This window comes from Periplaneta americana, chromosome 2 (assembly GCF_040183065.1).
Source record: "Periplaneta americana isolate PAMFEO1 chromosome 2, P.americana_PAMFEO1_priV1, whole genome shotgun sequence".
Classification (NCBI taxonomy): Eukaryota; Metazoa; Arthropoda; class Insecta; order Blattodea; family Blattidae; genus Periplaneta; species Periplaneta americana.
In genome coordinates, this window is record NC_091118.1 from 91,160,044 (window position 1) to 91,186,308 (window position 26,265).

At 35.0% G+C, this 26,265-nt stretch overlaps 1 protein-coding gene across 1 annotated transcript; it reads right to left on the reverse strand.

The window, feature by feature from the left end:
- Window positions 1–514: 514 nt before the first annotated feature.
- LOC138695173 (endocuticle structural glycoprotein SgAbd-8-like) lies at window positions 515–14,221 on the reverse strand. The gene is made up of 4 exons (XM_069819632.1): window positions 14,087–14,221; window positions 9,432–9,539; window positions 5,557–5,684; window positions 515–4,129 (listed from the first exon to the last, which is right to left on the reverse strand). Exons 1-4 carry the CDS (start codon window positions 14,219–14,221, stop codon window positions 3,880–3,882), a joined length of 621 nt encoding a protein of 206 aa, XP_069675733.1. The 3' UTR covers window positions 515–3,879.
- Between the last annotated feature and the right edge of the window lie 12,044 nt (window positions 14,222–26,265).

Consider the following 26,265-nt stretch of genomic DNA (forward strand, 5'->3'; position numbering starts at 1 on the left):
AAGTCGCCAGAACATCCCCGCGAATACATGTAATAAAAATATGGAGATATCACTTCGCTAATAAATCGGTCTCTCCCTCTCCTAATTACTGCTTCAAGTTACATATATGGATAGACATGAGGTAAAGTAGTAGCGCAGATGACTTTAAATTTGAGGAGGGTGTACTGAAAGTCTTAGGGTACGTGCAAGACGGAGTCTGATAGGTAGCTCGTGGCCTGACTGGTTACCTGACTGGAAGGAATACCCGAATATTAAGCAATGGAGACGTACAAGACGAGGCGTCTTCGATCGACTGCTACCTAGCCTGGTAGCCCGCTGGTAGACGGTAGAATGGATCCCTTCATTTTTCCAACTACCAGCGACCTAAATGTGGTTACTGTGCATGCGTCCTGGGAGTTCGTAGAACTTCCTCACGTACTAAACGCCTATTGCTATCCATTTCGACGCGTATAATGGATTGGGAAAGATTAATTTCAAATGATGATGATGATGATAATAATAATAATAATAATAATAATAATAATAATGTTTATTGCCAGAAAAATACAATACCAAGAAATTGTTAATTTACAACATTCTAGCACTCCCCTAAAAGCGGGTGTTCTCATGTTTAGAGGAGGATTCGATACATAATAAATGTAGACGCATAAAATACAATATAATAACATCTAAAAATCAATCATTATTCATAACAAATTGCTTACATACATTTTTAAATTTCAAACTGTTGGAGGTAAATAGATGTGCAAATTTCTTTATTAATTTCTTATAAATTCTAGGGCAGATATTATTACTATTTTTGAAAGCAGTGCTCGTTAAACACTTGGGTTCAAAGAAACGTAGAGTATCCAGGCCTTTGGTTTTGTGTTTGTTGTAGCCTATATGATCTGAAATATGTGTAATTTTTGTGTATAACATTTAATAATTCATTGATATAAATTTGATGTATTTTCAAGACTTTAAATAATATTCTAAAAACAATTTTTCGGTAGGATAATCAGTGTTTAAAAATTTTGGAATCAGGCTCAATCCGACCACCAAAGCCCATATCTTATTGTGAAATTGTGAGATGAAGTAGGAGTTGAAATGGATACTAATAAAGGTAAAGGTAGCCAATTCACATGCCATAAAAGCACTTGGAGGGGCATGGAAGTAGAGCCCCATGCTTTCTTGATCTCGGCAGTAGAATGAAGTGATGTAGAATGCATACCAATAATAAGTGACTTTGTAAATGAATGACTGATATTTTACAGAAAGTGACGATTTTAGAAACAATATACGAGTAATTATCGATACTGACCTTTTCGCAATCAATACATATTATTTAATCCATGTTCTATTTGCATCATAGTGAACTATAGCCTATGGGATTTAATGAAAGGGTTTTGTTATGGCAGAAGACGCTCTCCAGAAAAGTGGAATTATTTCCGCACTGAAAGTGCCCAAATATCTAAGATAGTACGTTCAGGAGATTCTGAAAATCAATACAGTCCATCCTGGTACTTTAAAAAATTCTTATTGCTTTTAAAAGGAATATTTAAAAAGCAGGGTAAGTTCAGCTACAATGACTGACAGGCGCAAACAAACTTCGTACTGATCACCCCAACTTTCTGCCCAGCAACCAGCTAGGTTACGAGCGACCAACTCGGTAATCAACCAGACTCCGTCTTGTACACCTCGATTTTCTGCCCAGCGACCAGCTAGGGCTAGATTATGAGCGATAGCTCGATAACCAACCAGGTTTCGTCTTGTACGTACCCTTAAGGCTGGTACACAATAAACCGGAAACGAGAATTGGAACGAAAACGAAAACGGTAAAATTGTTAAAATGTATACATTTAAATTTGAGCATTCACAATTAACGAAAAGCATGTCGGAGTCCGAGATCGGGAACGGAGAGTTGGCCAAGTTTCAACTTTGGCGTTCACGTTTCCAATCACAGCCCACTAGATTCATTCTATTGCCATCTAAAAGCTATTTTGTCGTCGTATATTTTGTAGCAAGAAGACCGTGACATAACCTATGCATTATTTTGTTCTGTGCTGTGCATCATGGAGCAAATTTTATTTGATGAGATTCTAATATTGAGTGTTGAGGAAAATCCTCACTTTTACGATAAGCGGCGCGCCTCGTATAAAGATGAGAAAATGAAGGAGAATACGTGGCTTTCAATAGCTGCATCTTTGAACAACGATCGGAAGCGAATCATATTTTATTAGTCTACTGTATTGGTTGTATTACATACTACATATTCACGCTTCAATTCAATAACTACTGTTGTGTTCATTTTTGTTCTATTACATATGTTTCTTCTCTAATTATTTTACGTTATGGTAGACTTAAAATAGGTTGTGATAATAAAGATGCATGGGCATGTTTATAGTACCGTACCTAATGAAATGTTTCAGTTGAAATTTCGAAATTGTTTAACCTGTGTTTATGTTGACTGCCTTGTACTCATGAGAGAACGCCATTGGTTAATTATACACAGATAACATCAGAATGCGTAATATCGACTTTACATATCGTTATTGTCATACATATCGATATGCATAGTCGTCTACGTTCTCGGTTTATTGTGAATCAAAAATTTTCATATTCACGTCCTCTGATTCTCGTTTTCATTCTGGTTCTCGTTCCCGGATTATTATGAACCAGCCTTTAGACTTGGGAGTTCTCCATTCCGAAAGTTTTTAGGGCGTACTCTCTCCAGTTGTCATTCACTTTCAAACCGTGTTGTTTTTATCGGTACTCCTCACATTGCATCCATTACGATGACGTTTTAATTTGATTCCAGTTGTTTACAGACGTAATTTATCCATTGATATAAACTATCAATGAAATGTAAACAGTCTTAGTATAGCGGTGCCCTACATTTTTGCAGGGAAATAGAGGAGGCCTACACATAAATATTGACATATTTCTCAAACGCATAAATATGCTCAAAGCACACTTTTAAGTTAACTAGTAGGTAAAATAAAGTTGCTGGATTATATCTGCTTTGAGCGAAGTTATATTTTCGTAAATCGACAGAATGCACCTTGGAGTACAGGATTATTTAGACCGCGCCAGTTACAGATACAAAGAGATATTGCGATTGGACAGATGGTAAACCAATATGAGGTTCATTATAACATTTTATGGTATGCCTACATTGTAATTTGTTCGAATTTACGACGGTATATTTTGAAATTTAATACCTCTACTAGGCAGCATATCTTTACGTAGAAATGAAACAAGAAGAATCCAAGGAAAACAAGGAGAATAAAAGGATAACGGGAAGACAATTAAAATAACAGGAATACATAGTAACCAGTGAAAAACAAGTAGAACAATGGAAAGATAACAAGAAGGAAAACACGGGGGAAAAGCGGAAGAAAGGAAAGAAAATGAAAACAAGAGGTATACAAGGAGAACAAGGGGATTACAAGGATTACAAGGTAATACAAGGAGAACGAGAGGAAGACGAGGGAACAAGCGGAATACAGGGGGGAAAAGAGGAATAGAAGAGAAAAATGGAAATGGAAGAATAAAAAGAGGAATACAAAAGAATAAGGAGAACAGAAAGAGCACAAGGGAAATACAAGGCCAACAGGAGGAATACAAGACGAACAAGGGAAGGGATTGCACTTTTATGTGACGGTAAATTTCAAATTTACCCTCCCACTTACCCAATGAAGAGAAAGACGCAGATCTATGTCAAAAAATACATAAAGAATTTATTATTGAAGTAAGTTTGTTACATAGATTAGAATGCATAGAGTCATATATTTACATAGGAAAATAAGGGCCAAGCTATCGTCGAAACATCGAGTGCATCCTGTCGAGCACCCGAAGCTCAAGGACATCTTCAAAAGCAGTCTATCGTGGCGATCGTAGTTACTTCTGGCTCTTGTCTTCCTCAGGGTGAGCCAAATTGTACTCGATGGATCTCTGAATGGCCTCGGGAATGGGAGGCGGCAACGGCAGATGGGCAGCCTGGGGCACGAATCCGTTCTCGTCGGCTGTGTAGGTGACGGAATATGTCTGTCCATCCAGGCCAACAAAACTGAAGCTGCCTCGAACTGCTTCAATCTCACCGTTCGGTTGTCCAGACTCCTCCACCTTGGTTCCATCTCCACCCTCATAGCTGGAACAAGCATTGCATATTCTGTTCTTTATCTGGATCACTTTAAGTGCGTATCTTCTCATTCATTTGTGAACAGAGCTTTGGTTTCATAATTTAAACCATCTTAAAATGCGACATCAGCTTCATGTGTGGTAAAATGTAATTCTGAATATATTGAACAGCGCAAAATTGTCTCCCAAGCAGAATGAATTCGTAATAGGTATAAATTGTGAATGACAACAACTTCTTCAGCCAAAATGAATTTATAAGACAAAACCAGACATTTTGTTGAGCACGAATTATGTTGGAAGACGTCACATTTCAAAATATAGTAGAACCCCGCCAGCCGAAATAATAGACACTGTGACCAGTTTTGAAAACTTTCGGATTGTTCGAAATCGTTACTAGAATATACTGTAGGCATATTCATGAGGATGTGGCGTAATATCACCTCATCGTGCAGATTCACATCACTACGCCAGAGAAAATTGGCCGATTTTGTAAAGTGAAAAGACGAGTTGGCATTTGTAATAAACTGATCTCTAGGTAACAAAATACCAAAGAAAGCTGTAATTCTAAACTTTGTAAAACTATTTTTCTTGCTGTAATTTCGTTTCTTAAAATCTGTAATTTATTTGAGCTGTTAAAAACTTAGTGAAACCATTTTTCGTTGCCAAATTAGTTTTCCTTGTTTACTTCTCTTAAGTTTAGAAATCTGTGGACTTTTTCCCCCATTTCGAAATTTCAGTTCAGATTACCTAAAATTTCGGATTAGCTGGGTTCTATTGTAAAGTAAGCTACACAATTAAAGCGAGATCTCTTCGAACAGGTAACAGTCATCCAGATCGGTAACAATTGATGTAAAGGCTTCAAATTCATGAGTCTGCATGGACTAGTCAGCTAAATTTTAAACCGCCATAAACAGTGTAAAATTCTCAACCAAATCAATCAAGACAGCCAAAACTTGATCAACTCACGTATATTTCATGCGTAAATTTCTAAAAGAAACTTTATACTTCATCTGAAATGAGAATTGGGAGGAACGTCAAATTTATAGGTAAAATTCTTCCGCTAAACAGGATTTCAGCAAAAACGGCACTATTTATTAGAAATGACGACAAAATTTTGAGTCAAACAAGTTTGAGTAACGTAAAAGTTACGAAATTTTTCAGCCGAATAGGTTTTTATCTAACGGAATGCCAATTATCGTAAAATATGCAATTTTTATTTAATAATTCCAGCACTTTAATAACAAATATAATTTGTCCTTCGAGACCCCATTTTATTAATCGGAACAACACAGGTATGAATTTAAAGTTATGCCTTTTCATCTGAATCACAGGATATTTATTCATACATTCTGCGCGGAGATTATGAGATGACGTTCATACTGTGGAAATAAGTAAGAGAATTAAAGTTTTCCTTCTGGCGTAATATAAACAATTTACCTGAACTTGTAGACTCCATCATGACTGATTGTGTTGTCATATTTGATGATTGGAATTTCCTTTAGAGATCCCGAAGCTGCCTTGGGAGGTGCGGCGGAAACCAGGGCCAAAAGGCCAGAGAGAACGATCTGTGAATATTAGAAAGTTAATTAAAAGATTTATGTTCTACAGAATTCAGTTATATTCAAATTTTTCAAGGGTGATGTAAAGTAACAATAAGAATAAAAGAAAAATCAGTAATTCGTGAAATGTGAATTATAGATATTTTCGTGACATTACGGATAATACTGTGTCGTCTCTATCATTTTACATAAAACTCAATAAGTGATCGTACCAATCTGCTGTGGAATTTCCCTTGTATCACTGACTTTCAAGTTGTTTAGAGTGTACAATTTTATATTCTATAGGCCTATTTATTTATTTTGACACATCTAAATAAGACTTAATACAATGAAACACTCGACGACTGTTTGCCGCGCGTTGCATGGCTTTCGTGCCGGTCGCGTGCGCCTACATTATGTAAGCGAATATTTCGAATGTCATTCTGTATGTAACTGTTTATTAGTTTTCAAAATACTAAAAATGTGTAGGCCTAATATTAAAAACATTGACATGAAAAAAATATATATGTAAAGGGCTTTGGCCAGAAAACAAGAAAGAAAACGATTTAAGTAATACAAAACACTTCTTCTTCCTAGCTTGTCTGAAGCCTGGATCTTAGAAAGAGTATAGTTATAATAGGGGATGACCTATCTTACATCTTACATCCATAAAAATAAACACTAGGTTGAGCCGTTGATCCTTATTTTCATAAACTATATATTACTCTCATGATTAGACTATAGACTAGGCAAATGTATAGTGTGATAGGAAAACATGTGTCGATATTTGTTTCATTAATCGATATGAATAAAGAATATACTTTAACACATCTCGTATATACACTACAAATCGAGATAAGTTTAGCTTAAATAGCGTATCTTTAGCTCTATGTGGACCTTCCAGAAAACGAACTCAGAACGACTGATTCACTAAAGGTCTTGAGAAGATAAAGGCAATATCCTGTTGGAAGCAGGCGTTTAAAAAAACTGGTATAGTAAGGAAAACGTTGCAGAATAATTTAAATTCTTATTGATTTACCTATCACCTGTGTATATTATTTTAATATACCGAAGTACATAGGATATTTCCATGCAGTTATTCTGCGTCATCATACGATGAAAGAGTACTGGAACGGAGAAATATTCTCTCCGGCACCGGGATTTGAACCCGGGTTTTCAGCTGTACGTGCTGATGCTTTATCCACCAAGCCACACCGGATACCCACCCCGGCGCCGGACAGAATCGTCTCCCGGCCAACTAGTCATTCATAACGAGTGCACCTCAGCACATGTGTGGACTTCAGTCCTACATTCATAGACATCTATGACGTAGTACAGAGGGCGGCCATTAGAGGGAACCCAAGAGTTGGAACTTAAATTGAGACGATTCTGTCCGGCGCCGGGGTGGGTATCCGGTGTGGCTTGGTGGATAAAGCATCAGCACGTAGAGCTGAAAACCCGGGTTCAAATCCCGGCGCCGGAGAGAATTTTTCTCCATTCCATTAATCTTTCATCGTATCACCTGTGTATTTTTAGTACCGTACTTTTTTCTTTCACACATTCTATAAATTGTTGAAGAAATTATCTTTCAAGAGTGGAGGGTGCAAGATTTTCGAATTTGTCTTTCAATACAATCAAAAAGGAGCATAATGCTATGGAGGAAATCTGAAATGAAAGTGGTGTAGGCCAGAATCGAAACTTTAGTTATAACTGAAGTCCTACGTTTTGCTACCTAAAGCCTTGGTTTTTCTGAACCGACGCATGCGAGCTGCGAGGTTCGAGGCCCGCCTCGCACAAATCCGGACTACACGAAAGATAGTGAGTGGTTTCTATAACTACGAGATGCGAGATCTGCGTACCGCACTGTTATAGAAACCACTAACTAACTTTCGTGTAGTCCGGATTTGTACGAGGCGGCATATGTCGGTTCAGAAAAACCTAGGCTTTAACCTTTCAAGCGACCATCAACATTGTAGGTATCGGCGGTATCCGACCCTGCTACACACAGTTCAGCTATGCTGTTCAGTGAACACGCGAAAACAAAACGCAGTTAGGCGCTTGGAGATCAGTGTTCTAATAGAAGAATTTGATAGCCATCACTTCATTAGGAAAAAATAACTTATATTTTATCAAAAAGGAGAAAATTTTCATTTGAAACATTTAAAATGTTTACAGTGATTGATTGTAATGTGTAGAGACAAAACACGCAACAATAATTTATTTCAAGTTTGTGCTGTTATTTATGTTTTTTCATTTGTTAATTCCAATCTTCAATTAAATCTAAAATAATACTGTATTATTAATAATATTATCTTAATGACTTTTACTATTATAGAAATCAGGGATAGACAAATTCCGGGCAGCATGTTGCCATTGCGACTAAAAATTTGTATGTGGTGCCTGAATTGTTTATCGAGTTAATTTTTCTTTAAGATTTTGATTTGTTTTATGTCACTACGTCTAATACATAATGTTAACAAAAGCTGTTGTAGGAAGAAATACGAATATGTTTTTTAGATTAAAATTGTTACATTTGTTGCGCAGCTCAACATTTTGTCACTACATAGCTGCAGCGAAGAGTACAGAGCATATCCGAAAGCGTGTGTTTGCATTGCATAGATATTTCATGTTGTTTAATATATTCCAGTAATTGTATCATCTTAACTCGAATAGTTTCCTCATTGCAAGTGTCAGCAAAATGTGGTGGCTCCCGAAAATAAAGGGATTGGCTCCTGGAAAATGTTTACTTTTGTCTAACCGTGGTAAAAATGATCTTTTATTTCATATAAGCTGCCTTTAAATAAATACGTCTTTATTATTGTTAGTAAATCCAAGTGGTATTTTGTACATGAGTGCTATTCCTGTTGTTCACCGACTTATACATACAGACAGACTGCAGTGTGCATTCGCATCTTTCATCCCAAGCTATATTATATGTAGTATGCTCGACGTACACCTAACTTGTATTCAAAGTAACCAAACGCAGGACTGTAATTATAACCCAATAATAGACGTCACTATTGTGGTCTCTCATGTCACGAAAATACATTGCAATTTTTAATGACTTTGTTATATTTGTATGTCCATACAATTTCAATTAAGTTATACATTAGTGTCTTTTATTTTCTTTTTCAAATTCTGTAAATTGCTGCGTCTTTTAACAAAAACCGTGTTTTCACATGTAAAAATATACTTTTTCAATATGCTACGCGTTCATCAGTTGAAATAATGAAGACAAATACGAAACAAGGAACACTCATTATCTATCTAATTGGAATATAATTTTAATTTCTGTTCAAGAATCGAACCCGAGTCCTGAGAATTTGTGGTCGAAATCAATGTTTCGAGGAGCAGGAGAGAAGTATCTTTAGAATTCAAATACAATTAGTTACAGTAACAAAATAAATACAACGTTGCACTCGTCACTATATTTCTTAATATGGATGCATGGATGTGTTTCATGTAATTAGGCCTATAAGTCATTATCTGGTATAAAATAGTTATATCAGACACTTCAGAAATTATTAGACATTATGCATTGATCGTAATTAATTATTGGGATACTTTTGAAACCAATCTATGACTCTGTATTTAGACTATTTGTTTATAAATCTTCTCTTTTTACAGTATAGACAAAATAAAAAATGATGTTATATTCAAATAGCTATTATTTTTATAATTAAATTTTATTTCTTATTTAGTCATATACTTTATGAAGTGTAAACCTTTTATATGTCTTGTTAAAACACATTCCAGACAATTGAAAACACTTACGATCTTGAACATGCTGACAGAGATGTCTTCTGCTACGTCCTGTCCAGGAAGTTGAGGTGTTGAAGAGTGAAATACTCGTTCAGTGTGCTGGTATTTATACTGCTTAACCTAAGCATTTGACTCTGTAGTGGAATTCAAACTAGAGGAACAACTAAACTTTCCAAAACCAGACAAGAAATCTTTTAATAACTTATCATGCTTGTTTCGTAACAGGTGTGGGTACAGATGACTTGTTAGTATTTTAGCAGCCAAATATGAGATTGATACAAGGTTTTCATATGATCATCTTCATATGTGGCGTACATTTCTCTGAATATAATAATCCTACAATATATTATATCTTTGATTCGACATCTAGTACTTGCATCGCAATTAAGTCAAATTAACACGAATAGCATTATAACTATTATTTATATGATGCCTTATTCAAAGATAGCTTGATGACCGAGATATACTTAGCAATTAAGGCGATGCATTGACACTGCTTGGAAGTAATTGTCGTGGGATCGAATCCCCGCCTGAGGAATATTGATGTCTATGGTGTATTTGCTGTGTTGGATAGAAGTATGGCGTTGTTATTACTTTGCATTACAGCATGCGTAGTTGGAATAAATTTTCTGCAGAATTACAAACTACTTTTAAAGAATAAAGATAGTTTAGCCTGCTGAAATGTGCTAAGTTGGAAAGGTACAATTTTGCTGCTATGTCAAAAATAAATCACTTCAATAATTAAAATCTTGCGAGTAATGGTTTCAGTAAATAAATCTTAGTACTTTCATCTTAACAGTATAGTTAATTTTAACTGGCTGCAGTTTTCAGAAGAGTTAGATATACTTCCAACGTTGTATCAAAAAGAAAAAAAATAAAATCATAATGGAATCAAATAATAAATATGGCCACTTTTACATTAGTAACCATAGAAACTAATCTCCGTGTATAAATTAAACATGGAATATGTGTAGAGATGTTAAGAAGCTATGTCGACGGAGAAATTCATCAATGAAATTATAAGGTAATAGAATACTGCAATAAGCTATTACTTTCATAGGACCTACTACACCAAAAAATACTAATGTTTCAGATAAAAATTGAAAATGATTTATCCAGCTCCACGACTTGAGTTCTTAGAGTATAAAATTCATTATTGTAAAATAGTTATTTATGGTACAGTACTATTGAATCGAAATTATTTCATCTACGAGCGGAAAGTTTGGCACGCGACGTAGCCCAGCCTGTTAATTTCCATGATAGGATATAAAAGTCTTGATTCACTTGTATAAAACTTTTTCAAACACCGGCAGAGAAACTGAAGAGCCTTTTCATGTTTAGTTAAAATTAAAAATTTTCTACCTTATTTCCTAGTCTAGTGAATAAAGTAAAATTTTATCTATCCTTATTCTTAAAGCGTTGTTTTGGTAATAATATTTTTATTAAATTCCTGTTTAAGCACTTGCGATTAAAGTAAAATTTTATCCATCCTTATTGTTAAAGCGTTGCTTTGGTATCAATATTTTTGTTATTAAATTCCTATTTTGTTTACCAGTGATTCAAGTAAAATTTTATTCATCCTTATTGTTAAAACATTGCTTTGTTAACAATATTTTTGTTACTAAATTCCTGTTTTGTTTACCAGTGACTAAAGTAAAATATATTGTATCCATCCTTATTGTTAAAGCGTTGCTTTTGTAACAATATTTCTGTTATTAAATTTCTCTTTTATTCCCTTATGATTAAAGTAAAATTTTATCCGTCCTTATTGTTAAACCGTTGCTTTGGTAACAATATTTTTGTTATTAAATTCCTATTTTGTTCACTACTGATTAAAGTAAAATTTTATCAATCTTTATTGTTAAAACGTCGCTTTCGTAACAACATTTTTGTTATTAAATTTCTGTTTTGTTCACTTGTGATTAAAGTAAAATTTTATCTGTCCTTATAGTTAAAACGTTGTTTTGTTAACAGTATTTTTCTTATTAAATTCCTGTTTTATTTACCAGTGGATAAAGTAAAATTTTATCCTTTCTTATTGTTAAACCGTTGCTTGGTAACAATATTTTTTTTTATTAAATTCTTGTTCTATTCACTTGTGATTAAAGTAAAATTTTATCCATCCTTATTGTTAAAGCGTTGCTTTGTTAACAATATTTTTGTGATTCAATCCCTGTTTCATTCACTAGTGATTAAAGTAAAATTTTATCCGTTCTTATTGTTAAAGAGTTTATCCATTATTAATGTTAAACCGTTGATTTAGTAACGAGTTTTTAGTTATTACATTGCAACTTTATTGGCAAGTGTTGAAAGGACGAGATTAATAAAAATATAATTAATATACAAAATCTCAAATGTAAAGGTTAAATCGGCTGAAGCGTTCGGAATAAAATTGTTAAGTTGAATCTTTGACGGTGTCTGAGATAGCCTATACATAGATTAATAAATTGTAATATTTTAATGTCAAATAAAGTTTCATTTTTATATATTTTGATGTATATTAAATATTTTACATATTTTGAAGTTTATCCCTTTTCAAAAAAAAAAATACAAAATAAATTTAATTCTTCTACAATTTCAGCCTCCATTTCCTCAATTAATATGCTTTTTGGAAATTGTTAATACCACATGTCCTTCTATCTCACGTGCATGCACCAATCAAACAAATAATATTTGCGCCAATGTAGGTTCAGATTCTGACAAAGATTTTACATTCTTTTGTCATGTTAGTATTTTATATTTCCCTTAGAAAGTAAGGTAAATAATGTTTTTTAAGAAACAAATCCGAATGAGAACTGTAGTTTCATTGTATAATTACGTCTATTACTTAAATTCAATTAATAAAATTATTAATTGTGCTTTCAAAGAACCAACCGACACTTTAGTCTGTTTTCTTTCCGTTTAATGGGCATAGGGTTTTGTTTCCTTTTACTTCATTACCTATGGATTTGTTACTAATTTAAGGTCAGATAGAAACAATGCAATAGACATTACAGGGAGATGAATGTGACAATCAATACGTCTCACAAAATAAATTGTTTTCATTTATTTTTCTTGCTCCAGAATTACTGTAAAATAAAACCATTTAATAAAGCTAAGAATTTAAAGTTATATATGTTCAAAATTATTACATATTTTTCTATATATTTTGCAAATTTTGGCTGTATATTTATGTACATATTTATCACTTTCATATTACATAAAGTCCGGCCTCTATAAGGATAGACTATTTTTTCATGGATTAGCGTTGTAAAAAACTAATCTCAGGCACAAAACTCAAAATGGTTTAACTGACTGTCGTGTGTCATATAACTTTGATGTTGTATGAGATATGTACATAAAATTCGCTAGTAAATTAAAACATAGTAAGATAACAAATCTTATTACTTTATGTTATCACTTTCACTATAATGAAATACTAGTTTAACCGGCTTGTCTGTGCGCGATTATTAATGCGAAGCTTTAATGTGCGACGAAAAAAAAATTCTGTAGTAAAGTGTAATGTAACCAAGAAGCAAATAGCCTCCGGCGTAGCTCAGTTGGCTAAGGCGCTTGCCTGCCGATCTAGGGTTGCGCTCGGGCGCGAGTTCGATTTTCATTTGGGCTGATTACCTGGTTACATTTTTCCGAGATTTCACCAACCGTAAGGCAAATGTTAGAATTCTATGACGAACCCTCGGCCTCATCTTGCCAAATATCATCTCGCTATCACCAATCCCGTCGACACAAGTAACCTTGTAGTTGATACAGCGGCATTAAATAACCAAGTGAAAAAACAAGCAAATCATATTGCTCTTACAACATCGAATCTTTGGCATAAAAATGTAAATAGGATGCAGTCGATTGTTTGTGGGATTTTTGAAACGTACAACACTAACAGTGCAGTGTGTGGAAAGGAAACGAATGCATTAACATTTTGTAAGCTACTTAACAAAAATTGTGTTTTTTATAATAGGTCATAAAAAACGAAGCGAAATGTTGAAAGTATTCAAGTAATAATGATAAATTTAATTGTTATTATTATTATTATTATTATTATTTATTACTACTACTACTACTACTACTACTACTACTACTACTACTACTACTACTACTACTACTACTACTACTCTACGTCACTTGATTTTGAAAAAGCTTACATTGGAAGCTTCAAGTAAACAGCGAGAAACATCAACACCTGTACTCTTTGTAATAAATTTAAAAACAATTTTTCTGGCCGTCATGTGGACAATGATTAAAAAGCGGCTTTTATGCTCAGTTCGTGAGTTCGAAATGTGCCTCAAGCATTGGTGTTTGTTGTTGATGTAATGTCTTGTGTTTTTACTGAAGTTCCGGCTAATCCCACGTAACAGAATCCTGTCGCGTTTTTGCGCAGTGTTAAATTTGAAATTGACTTAAGGACACAGTTGAAACCCTGAAAATTTAAAGTACTCAGTAAATAAGATTTGACGATGATTCGAGTCGGATGAGTTATTTGTTGTGGATTAGAGATGTGATTCATATTAACACATAAAATAACATCTTGTTTCTAATTTGAAATTAAAGTTACCACAAACTACATTGTTTGCGGTAATTTTATTTGTAATTTTATAGATTCGTTCATAAATTTTATTCATCTCTCTTCACTTCGCTAACATGGCAGCACAGTTGGCATAGCGCTGGTTTACAACGACTGCGGACCTGAGTTCAAATCCCGGCGACTGCGGAGTTGTATTATGTTGGAGAAGGTCAAGGTTGTCAGGATTTTCCTCAGGGTTCTCCCGTTTTTCTTTCGTCATACCACCAACACGCTTCACCGTCATCTCCGTCTGAAGGAATAGGATGGCTTCTGTGTTTGCGTGACGCCATATCGGCTGTTCATCTTGATAGGGTATTCCTTATAGTTTTTATAACTTTAGATTTGTAGATGACAGTTGCAGTTCATACTAAACAGCTCGTAAGCTACATATATAATAAGCCCCGAAGCCTCTCTCCCCCTAAATATCACCCTGACAGAAACACGAACACTCACATTGTTATGTAATGTAAGGCTGATCACCTCCGCGATCTCCAGATTTCAATCCGGCCGACTTTTGGTTGTGGGGTTACCTTAAAGAATGAGTTTTTCCTGATATATCCAACAACCTTACTGCAACTGAAAGATACCATCTCTCAAGAAATTGCCAATATTCCAAGACATTATCTGCAAAATGCTGTGCATGGTGTCGCAGACAGAATGCTGTACGTTGAACAAGAGATCGGAGGACATCTTCCGAATCTTTTGTAAACCCCGTTGTGTGCCCAACGCTGTGATATTTTTGTTTTTTCTCTATCTCAAATATTAGGCCTATAATATGTATAGCGGTTTAATGTTTGAAGTGAGTTTTGAAATACCCTATATATTTTAAGAGTGCAGTATAGTATGCATTAATGAAAAAAGTATAGTGAAACAAGGAAGTTCTGGTTATTATTCTACAATATTACTTAGATTAGCTCACACGTCACATCCTATAATTACAAAACAAAACATTTCCGGACACGGGTTTGTTTATGAAAGTTGTTAATAATAATAATCTCCATCATCCCTAAAATTTGTAATAGAGTCACAGAATCAGCAGGTATTTTAAATTACTCCATGTCTATCAAGTCCATAATTGAATTGTTGCTAATTCATCTTTTGTCATAAAAACACAAACTCGTTAATTGTGGCATTACAAATAACTATTACAGTGTATTAAGGAAGAGAAATAAGTATCCAAAATATGTCTTGATCTACCCCAGATCTCACCTGGACTCCCAAAAATTATAATTATTAGGGATTCAATATATATGCCATTCATCTGTTTTGAAAAGAATATGCTCGTACTTGCAAGGTCGCACAATGAACTGAGTAGGAAGGTACAATCGGGTTCAGTGTCGTGAACTTGTGTTGAACCGGTTTCGCTATCTAGAATATTTATTGCGTGCTATTAGTTCAGTGTTTGAAATTCCCAGCGACCTTTCACACACTATATCTCTGCACCTGCATCGGAATTCAGAAGCTATAATAAATTCTTTCAGCGGGTGTAGAGGGAGTGGAGTGGCTGATTGGTATGTTTTGTGTTATTATAACTCATACAGCGTTGTGCAAAGAAGTTCAGTGCCCGTTCTGGGATGGATTTCCAAATTTATCTACAAAAACAAAACCCAGTATATAATCAAGTCAGAACATAATAAAAGTAATACTAATAATAATAATAATAATAATAATAATAATAATAATAATAATAATAATAATAATAATAATAAAAATAATAATAAAATAGGCATGTCATAGCAACTATTTTTTTTCAAAGGTAATGATTGGTATTTCAAAATGCCGTATGTCTCACGGAAGCCGTGGAGTCATAGTGTGTGTCCCCAACACACGATGGCTCTGTGCTTGTCTGTAATATAACAGAGAGTGATGTTTAATCAGTTGTCTGTGTAACGCAGTGTAGGATGGATGTAACCCTTATTCAACAACGCTCGTATATCAAAATACCCGTTTTCCGTGGGAGGAATGTCAGAGAATGCCACAGAGAATTGGTGGAAGTTGTCGGGAATAATGTCCTTCCATACCGTACAGTCGCGAGGTGGATAGCTACTTTGAGGGCCTTTAGAACGGGTATGTGTGCTGTAATGATTCTGGCACAGGAACCCTGTAATATTATGGCAACGACCGTAATAAACATGAGTAAAATGTTGGTGTGTTGTTAAATGCCCGTACATTTAGTCCATTCCTTCTCCTTTCATCTGTATATTTCACATTTTCCACCCACGCTCGAATTCTCACAAAAACTAGTTGCCATGAATTATGCCCCAAGCCTCGTAAAATAATAATAATAATAATAATAATAATAATAATAATAATAATAATAATAATAATAATATAAAATTGCGAAACCATACTAAAAATTCATTTTAAGAATGTATTTAAATGCTTGGAAAATTTTGAGTTGCACCTATTTACATTTCAATTCAATTTCGCCTATTATTATCTAAGAACACATCACTAACAAAGTTTTGAAGTGGTTGCTTCTGAAGTTTCTCAAGCACTTTTTCCACTGATAATCACTATAGTCTGTTTTGGGTTTTAATTCTCTTTAGGTATGTGTGTACGTTCCAAACAGCAAGGATTGTCAAAATTTAATCATTAGGGTAACTGGGTAATGTCTTGGAGTGAAAACCCGATTTTTTATATTTTGTTTAAAAATTAAGTATAAAACTTGCTCTTTAAGTGTGTGTGTGTGTGTGTGTGTTTGTGTGTGTGTGTGTGTGTTTTTTTTAGCAGATAAATCCTTTTAAATGGTGTCTTTAGATATGGCGGTACATATAATTCACACACCTTTTTTTCTTTTAAAATAAAATTTTTCGTTAATTTAATATTTTTCAAACTTGAATGAATTTTTATCTGAAAGTACTGAATCTATTTTCATGAAATTTTTTCAGTGTTTTCTGCAGCCTGGGCTCTACAAATTAGACCTACATGTTTATGAATATCAGACATATAACAAAAGAAGGAATGGCAAAAATTGTTAGTATTTTTTTCTGTTTCACTAAGGATCAAATATTTAACTGAATATTGCTTTAGAATGTTCTAACCGAGCGAGGTGGCTCATCAGTTCCGCATGTAACTAGCATTCAGGAAGTCCGCGGTTCAAATCCCAGGACAAACCTGACTGTGGTTTTCCCGTGGTTTCCCACAGTTACTTAGGCAAATGCCGAGTTTGAATTATCATTTCCGAGGTTGATTTCCCTTTCTCGCCCCTGTAGAAAAAGAATTTAGATTTCATATCATATCATTCATCTTCATCATCTCATTCCATAGGCATATTCTGGTCATGACGGATGTCTTGGTCCGCTTGCAGGAGGGGCGTCCTCTCCGAAACCGTCTCTGGGTTCCAAGCATTTTGCAATAGCTCTGTCAGGACTCATTCCTTAAGAGCACTTCCGAGGGCGCTTCGACATCTTAGAAGGGCTGTCGGAATGGATCCTGTGCTTCTTGGTGGTATGATCTTAAGGCGAGGGTGTAGGTGAGCTTATCTATGAGAAAGAAACTTTGACACTAAACATACGGACTTCACACAATGATGTTGAGGATTCCCCTCCCTAACCAGTTTTATTGCTCAGCCACGCTGAAATAGTGTAAGAAGCAAGCTTGTTTTCTGTGATCTGGGAGTGAAACATTTTGTGATTCTGAAATGGAAAATGAAGAACAAGGTTGGTAGATAATTATTATATAAATTTTATGTTCATAATAACTTTGAATTTTTAGAAATGGCATGTTAACTTAACGGCGGGAAATGCGATTTTTTAAAACTATTTCTCAAAGAAAACGTTGACTTATAATAGGAGAATCACATAGAGTCACATTTATTTTTATGTCAGAATGTAGGTTTAAGTGTGCACTTTAAGACTAACCTAGTTTCATTTGCTCCTACTGACCGCCTTGCATGTGATTAATTTTTTTCAGACTCGGAACCGCTACCGGTGATTTCGCACCGTGATCTATTTCCAATACTTGCCAATAAAAGGGCTACTTGGGTGAACTATATAGATATATTTTGAATAAATTATGTATTGAAACATGTGATTCTAATAGTGAGAAGTGCATTCATAATATCTTGAAAAATATTCGAAGTAATTTTAACAGACGTTGGATGCAGTGTCACCGTAAAAAGGATTATTTTCTAAAAAAAAAAAAAACATTCTTTTTGGCAGGTCAGAGGCACAACAAAGATATTTTTGAAGCTAGAAAACAGGGGCTTATTACTAGATTTCGCTCTCAATTAGGTCTTCTTATTGACAAACCGAAATCTGATGGCCCTGGAACAACAAATGATGGCAATATAGCACGTTGGTTTTTTTTGAAAACCCACAAATTACAGCCAATATTACGGGCATTAGTAAGACCTCATTCCCAGATTTTCTGTAATTTTGTACACCATTTCATGTGGATATTCAATACAATGTATATTGAGGCGTTTGAGAAGTACACCAATGATACATCCAATTTATATGTACAATAGATATATCCATGGGACTACATGCCATCCAGCGTGCATAAAATACTTATACATGTAGGAAAAATTGCAGAAACTGCGATACCTCCTATTGGGATGTTATCTGAAGATGCTCAAGCGGCAAGACACAAACATTTACAAAAGTACAGGTTAGACCACGCTAGGAAGTGTCCTCATGAGAGAAACTTAGATGTCCTACACATGATGTTAGTATCTTCTGATCCCATCATATCCCAGATCAATCGACATCCAAATACAAGAAAATCAAAAATGTAATTTGAGGTAATTAAACTACTACAAGTACCACCTGCGAGTGCCAACAACAGCACTGCTCAACTGCAACCTCAAGATGAGGACGACAGGAGCGCTAGCGGATCCGACACTTCCGGAGATACAACAGACGCTTCAGATTTCTAAACATAAGTTATAAAATTTACTACATATATTATTTTCCTCTTCATAGTAGTCTGTAAAATAATTTCTATTTACTTTAATTTTTTATTTGCATTAGTTGTATGCAATTTCTATTACTGTACGAGTCTTTTTTAATAAATAGGCATTCTATACTAAAATAATAATTCTCATATAAATATTTCATCAACTGTCATAATAATTTACCTTCATTTAGCTATTTTTCAACGATTCGAAAGGAATTTATCAATATTAGATTTTGTTCCGACTAGAATCGCAATCCGTCCCACTGTGCGATGAGCTAATACACCTTATTCTCATTCATCCTATAATTCGGGGTGCACAATACGCCACTGTCGAGCTGACGTGCTGAAGGGTCGTCTCAAACCCGGCCTTAGCCACTCAATACTACTACTACTACTACTACTACTACTACTACTACTACTACTACTACTACTACTACTACTACTACTACTACTAGAATGTTCTTTTCTACAGTATACATTAATACGATTATTTAGTCCTGACAGTCGCTGACAATATGCGCCTGGGTCAGGCGAGTCCATTAAGTTGCGCAAAGGACTGTTCGGGTTAGTTAGTCGCTTGCATTCAAAGCGATCACATGTCACACATGCTGTAGAGCGGTGTGTTTCCAGTACAGTTAAGCTGTACTGCATTTCTTTACTGACCCTCGCTCTTATCCCTACTCCGGAGCTCTCCCGACTACTCCTATTACTTCCCCTCTTTCGCGTCGCAGAACAGTCAGGACTAAATAATCGGTCTGTACTTGGAATTTTCTGTACTAACACAGGTTTCAAAAATATATCTTCTTTCTCCAATTCTTTCGACCTAGCCAGTCTTCACTTGTCAGGTTTCTTCTCTTCATAAACTTCATTTCCTTTGCAATGTACATTACTTCATAACTTGAAAACTACAATTGAATAAGAGTGAAGATTGTAACAAATAATATACACTTAAAGTTTGGGGTACATTTAGCAAAGTGGGAAACAAGTAACCAGAGCCATTTTTTGCATTTGGACAAGAAACTAATTAGGTGCCTTTTTTATTCCACTGAATTCAGAACGATTTATTGTATAACCATACCAATTTTTATTCCACTGAGAGCACTATAAGTCTAGAAATATTGAACTGAAACTTTTGTGCTGAAATTGTTTAATTGTACAGGAATTACTACCTAGTTCCCTTATGTTTACCACTTGTGTCAGCTTCTGAACGCCTTATGACATGTAAGTATTAATGATACTCTTAAACTGGTGTGTTTCAAAATAGAGTAGATTAATATACGGACAAAAGTTTATAAACATTTTTAAAAACGCGTCGTAACGTTTTTTAGTTAGTCGATTAAGGAACTTGAATCATTATCCGAGAATCTGTTACTCATTTGATCAATTACCATATCGATCTCGTAAAATGATTTAATGTTGTTTCGTACTTTGTAAACATTCGGTGTTATTGAAAAACTTGCTGCTTATTGCTTTTCTGTTTAAATTCTATCTGGAACTAAATGACGTTATCAAAATGGTCATGTTACTCACATTGCTTCTGTTTTTTTTTTTTTTTTACAGAAATCAACACAAAATATAGCCTATCTTTAAATAAAGGATAAGATTTGGAAACATAATTTAAAACGCTAAAAGTAAAAGCGAAATGCTTTTGGTTTGTTTCTAATGAGCTGCATGGATATTAATCGGTTAATAGTGAAGCTTTACATAATAATCTTATTGAATTTGGTATTTCCAAGAAGCTAGTTCGATTAATTAAAATGTATCTCAGTGAAACATACAGTTGAATCCATATAAACAGTTTGTTTGACGCTTTTCCAGTTGACTGCGGGCTAAAGCAAGGAGATGCACAAACAACTTTATTTTTTAACTTTGCTCTGGAAAGTTCAGTATAACAGAGACGGTTTGGAGTTGAACTGAACTGGTTACATCAACTGCTTGTTTATGTGGATGACGTGAATATATTAGGAGAACTATTAGGAATAACATGGGAATTTTACTTGAAACAATTAAAGAGATAGGTTTGAAAGTAATTCCCGAAAAGAGAAAGTAGGCCTATCTGATTATGTCTCGTGTCCAGAATATTGTACGAAATGGAAATATAAAAATTGGAAATTTATCCTTTGAAGAGGTGGAAAAATTGAAATATCTTGACAGACATTATTGTTTTCAGGTAAGTTATTATTGGATTGAATGTTTATCAGGTGTATTGTTTAGTCTACACTCACCACATTACAAACAATTAATTACATCATTGATTAAATAACATATTTTTAAGACACGTGCTTTCGCCTTACGACACCATCCGGTCACAAGTATGTATTTTTAATTTGTATTTTAAGCGTTTTAACATTTATATGAGACACTTTCTACGGTGCATAATATTGTAATATCGTACATATATGTCTTTCTGCTTTCTATATCAGGAGAATTAGTGAAGTGCACAATGCCTCACGAAATTTCTTATGTATCCTAACACACTTCTAAAAGTTTTCCAATTTGTATAAACTCCAATATTTGTCGCAATGCTGATCTTATGCATGTTCCATATTATTACCAGATACGTTGCGATGTGTTCCAAGTTATGTCAATAAGAGACCTGAAGATTCCATAAGACGAAAGTGCTTGTCTTAAAAATATATTATTTAATCATTTATGTAAATCTCTGTTTGTAATGTGGTAAGTGTAGACTGAAAAATATACCTGAGAAATATTTAAAATATCTTGAAGCAAGAATAACAATTATAAATAACACTCGGGAGGAAATTAAACGCAGAATAAATATGGGAAATGCCTGTTATTATTCGGTTGAGAAGCTTTTGTCATCCAGTCTGCTCTCAAGAAAGCTGAAAGTTAGAATTTATAAAACAGTTATATTAACAGTTGTTTTGTATGTGTGAAACTTGTCCTCTCACTTTGACAGAGGAATAGAGGTTAAGGATGTTAGAGAATATGGTGCTTAGGAAAATATTTGGGACTAAGAGAGATGAAGTTACAGGAGAATGGAGAAAGTTACATAATGTAGAACTGCATGCATTATATTCTTCACCTATCATAATTAGGAATATTATATCCAAACATATGAGATGGGCGGGGCATGTAGCAAGTATGGGTTAATCTATATATTCATATAAGCCTAGAGTGTTAGTTGGGAGGCCGGATAAAAAAAATAACTTTGGGGAGGCCGAGATGTAGATAGAAGAATAATATTAAAATGGATTTGAGAGAGGTGTGATATTATGGTAGGGACTGAATTAATATTGCTCAAGATAGGGGCCGATGGCGGCTTATGTGAAGTCTGTAAAGAACCTCCGGGTTCTCTAAAAGCCATTTGTAAGTAACTTTCAAAACCAGTATTGAATACAAACTGCTGAAGCACACACTATAATTTTTCTCCAACACTCACTGTTTTTTTTTTTTTTTTTTTTTTTGTTTCTTTCCAGTTTCATAACTATACTGGAAAGTGACGATTTCAGGACAGATTAATGTGTTTTCATCTGTGCAACGTTTAAGAAATGTGAGTACATATTCGTTACCATTGCGATTAATACCTGCTACTGATCCAATATAATAAATTATGTTTCTGTTGCTTGCGAATTGAACTATTGAAACCCTGGGGTTGCAATGTTTTTTGTTGTGCTGCACAATCAAATTAATCATTTATTAATACCACCTATTTGACTGCAGTAGAATCTGTTGGGTTTTCTGATGACAAAAAAGAATTTCAACTGAACTGAATGTTTTATTTCCTGATTAAATTGTGGTCTTGTTATATTCCCCACTTACACGTTTTAAATTTAGCTTTCATTATTTTAAACAAAGAGCTTGGAATTTCTGTCTATAGCTAGGCCTACTGTGTCTTCCGAATATCTATATTGTACAGTACACTCGTCCTGTCGTGATGTGATACCTGTAAACTTCTGCTAGTAGAAACTTCTAGACAGTCAGTGGCATGAGAACTGAGAAGCTCCTCGTTAGTAAATATATATATATATATATTGTTTAATGGATGTATATTATTCCACATTTCCGGAATCCCCTTATTTTGAGGAGTGAATGCGAAGGAAAATGTCCTCCTAAGTAATTCCCCAATTTCGTAAGTAAAACTAATTGGCCATGGTCAAACTTAGTGATTTACATCCATCCATCTGCTACTGTGTTGTAGTAAGATTATGTGCAACTGTCCTATGTAGCACTTGTACTGTAGTTTGTCGCTTGTAAGACAAGAGAAAGTAAGAAGTGCAATAATTTTCTTTGTACTAATGGCGGGTACTTGACAGTTCATCATTCAATCACATGAAGCCAGTTGTGTAGACTAATCTACTCACAGATTCGTTGCTCAAGATGCGCCAAAGGAGGCTGATCTACTATACACTTGCGAGGAGACGAGATGTTGGAGATTTGTTGAGGTGTCACAATGGAATCGGAGATTTCTGAGAAAACCTGTGTATTATCTGGACAACGGGCTTGACCAACACAAGTTACAAATCGGGAGTACACCGGAGATCGAACCCGCGTCCGTAGGATTATAAGTCCAGCGCTCTTGCCACTAGATCACCGTGGCGACGAAGTACAATAATAATCTAGACAATTTGGTCTCACATGACGACTGTATCATGAGTGTCCAAAATCAGCAAAACATTCTTCTCTCTAGAATATGAAATATTTTCCTAAAAATTAGGAATAACTGTTCATAATTGTTTGCTTTTAACTTTTTGACAAATCGCTTTAGTGCCAGAAGGTGACGAATTCTGTAACCTGCGCCCTAGAAGACACTACAAAAGAGGAATACTATTCCGCGGTGCATTTATTACATCACAGTGTAACGAACGTTCTATGTTCTGCAGATGTTGTCTTACCAACTTGTTTTTCTCTCTTACATGAAATTATTTTTTCCAGGTTTATGGACTGTGAAAACTGTCTCGTAGCTATTCTTTGAAAATATTTTCTGGTCTAAAGTTGCCCTTTCATCATACTATACGGGAAATTAACATCTTCGTCACTAAGACAGTAAATGCCTCCAAAGACAGTGGCAACCCCGCCATACGACGTTGGGGGAGTAGTGTTAGATCCGCCACAGGATCTCAATATAGTGTTACCTCCATGCATATAGAAATAGCCAAGATTTAGGACTGACTAATTCATTTCCTTATTAAATCATACGGGTTATTTCTGGATCGTTCTTATGGACCACCAAACTCGCATACGCTTCCGTTGGGCATCTGATCATCTGTAATCAAAACAAGCTGTGATTGTTGCTGACTGACAATGCACGAGCCGACCCCACGAATCATCGTCAAAATGGAAGATTTCGAGTGTTCTGAAATGCTCAGCCAAAGTAGTCAACATTGTCTAATTGCGGACTGGCACAAGTATTATTTAAAACAAAATGAGAAGAGAAAACTTGGTTAGGCCTATTTGTCTGTAGAGGGAACAAACACTGTAGGACTTGAGAATCCATGACGGAACTAATACTGACTTTGATAAGTTATTAGAGTATTCGTGGGAGAATTAGTGTATGGTTCAGTTTTTCCCTCACTCCTACAGATGAATATCAGGTAACTTTATCAGGCGATGGGTACCCCACTCATTTTCGCCACTTCCTTTCCTCCCCCATCATCCTTTTCTCATCATTCCGTTTCTGGTTTTTCAGATCACTCTACCGCGGCCTCCCGAAGCTGCTGACTCTCTCGATCGGCCTCCGTGGAATGTAGTTCAGCGATGTTAGATGGCTTCTGCAATGGCACCCGAGGCGGACCTACTCGGGGGAGGAGTTTCGCCTCGGACCGACAGGGGAGCCTTGGGGGAATTTGCCGATTCAGGAATGGTATATGATTCTATCGGCTGTAGGGACCGATCGTTAAGGGAGTCATGTGGTTAGGGCGGTGCACGTAGGGGATCTGTGGCATGCAACTCATTCCATATCGAGGGTTAGCGCAATAGGTCGCAGTGCTGGGCCGTCCATGTCCCCCCCTCAGTTAAATTCCAAATTCCATATTCTCAAAATAACTGTTTGGTAACATAGCACGGTCAGTAAATTAAAATTTCCTTTGTTTTGTATTTTTAACATAACGCCTTGAGAATTTACTTATCAATAGAAAACGCTCTTACTGATTCAAGAACTAGTGAACTAGTTGTTCGTTACATTTTACATGCCCTGTTGAAATTTTCACACTTGAACATATGTTCAGTTCCTTACAAATTCAAAACAATTAAAGTAACAGAAAACTGCTTCTTATATCTGAAAATACGATTTAATTACACACCTCATTCTTCAACAGATACTACAAGCGTTAGTGGTAAAGGTTACAAAAATAACGAAACAGATTTGCCAGCGTACTATATACAGAGTAGTTCTGTGATTTTGTTACAAACTTTTAGGTGTGATAGGAAAGATCATTATGAACTACTTTCAAACAGGAAACCATGTCCGAAAATTTTTCGTTTGGAAATTACAAAACGTGATATTTGCTAACTAAACTAAGAAACATTGGAGGGTCATAGTAAAATAAATTATTTAGTTTTCTTCAATGTACGACATGTCATGATGTTGCCCTGGTGATTTTTGTTAACACTACATAGTTAATACGAAAGGCTAAAGAAACTTGTTTACAGCATAGGCCTATACTAATAATAGTGATCTGACATCGAACTGAATGCCAGTGGCAATTCACTGAAACCTCACTTCAGTTTGTATGTAGATGTTTTGTTATTTAATTATTTTATCACTATTTTTTTTTTTCTGAAGATTCACACTATGCATAGTTACAGCACGAATGGCCGTATAGGCTCGTGCGAAGGATCATGTATAAGTGTGTTTGTAAGTTTGTATGTATATGATGTGCCAATAAATGTACTTCATTAATTCCTTCATGTAGATGTCCCTCTCGTAGGAGTTAGTTTATCTGGGTGAGCATTGCGTACAGACAATAGGCCTAATTATGATTTCTATAGTTTGTTACTCACATTAAGAGAACTTACTGATAAGAATTTCACTTCTGAAAGGACAAATGAAAATGGAAGAAAACTGCAAGATTTTATCAGTCAAAATATAATTTACGTTGCCAATTAGCCAATAATATGTTTGTAAGAATGCAGCAATGTATCAATGTACCAAACTTCAGAAAGATTGCTTTGTGCTATACTGCCTACACATGTCAAGACTTAACTAACAAATGGGACGTTTTCGGACATGGGTTCCCATATGAAACTTATTCATAATGATCATCTTTGTCAGCCCTAAAAGTTTGTAATAAAGTCATAGAAACACTCTGTACAAAATAGGTACAAAATATGTCTGAGCTCCACCCTCTTTTTTCCCTATTTTCGAGTTTCATAAACAGAGAAAACACCTGATGGCCCATATAATACCGATACAGACGAAGAAAA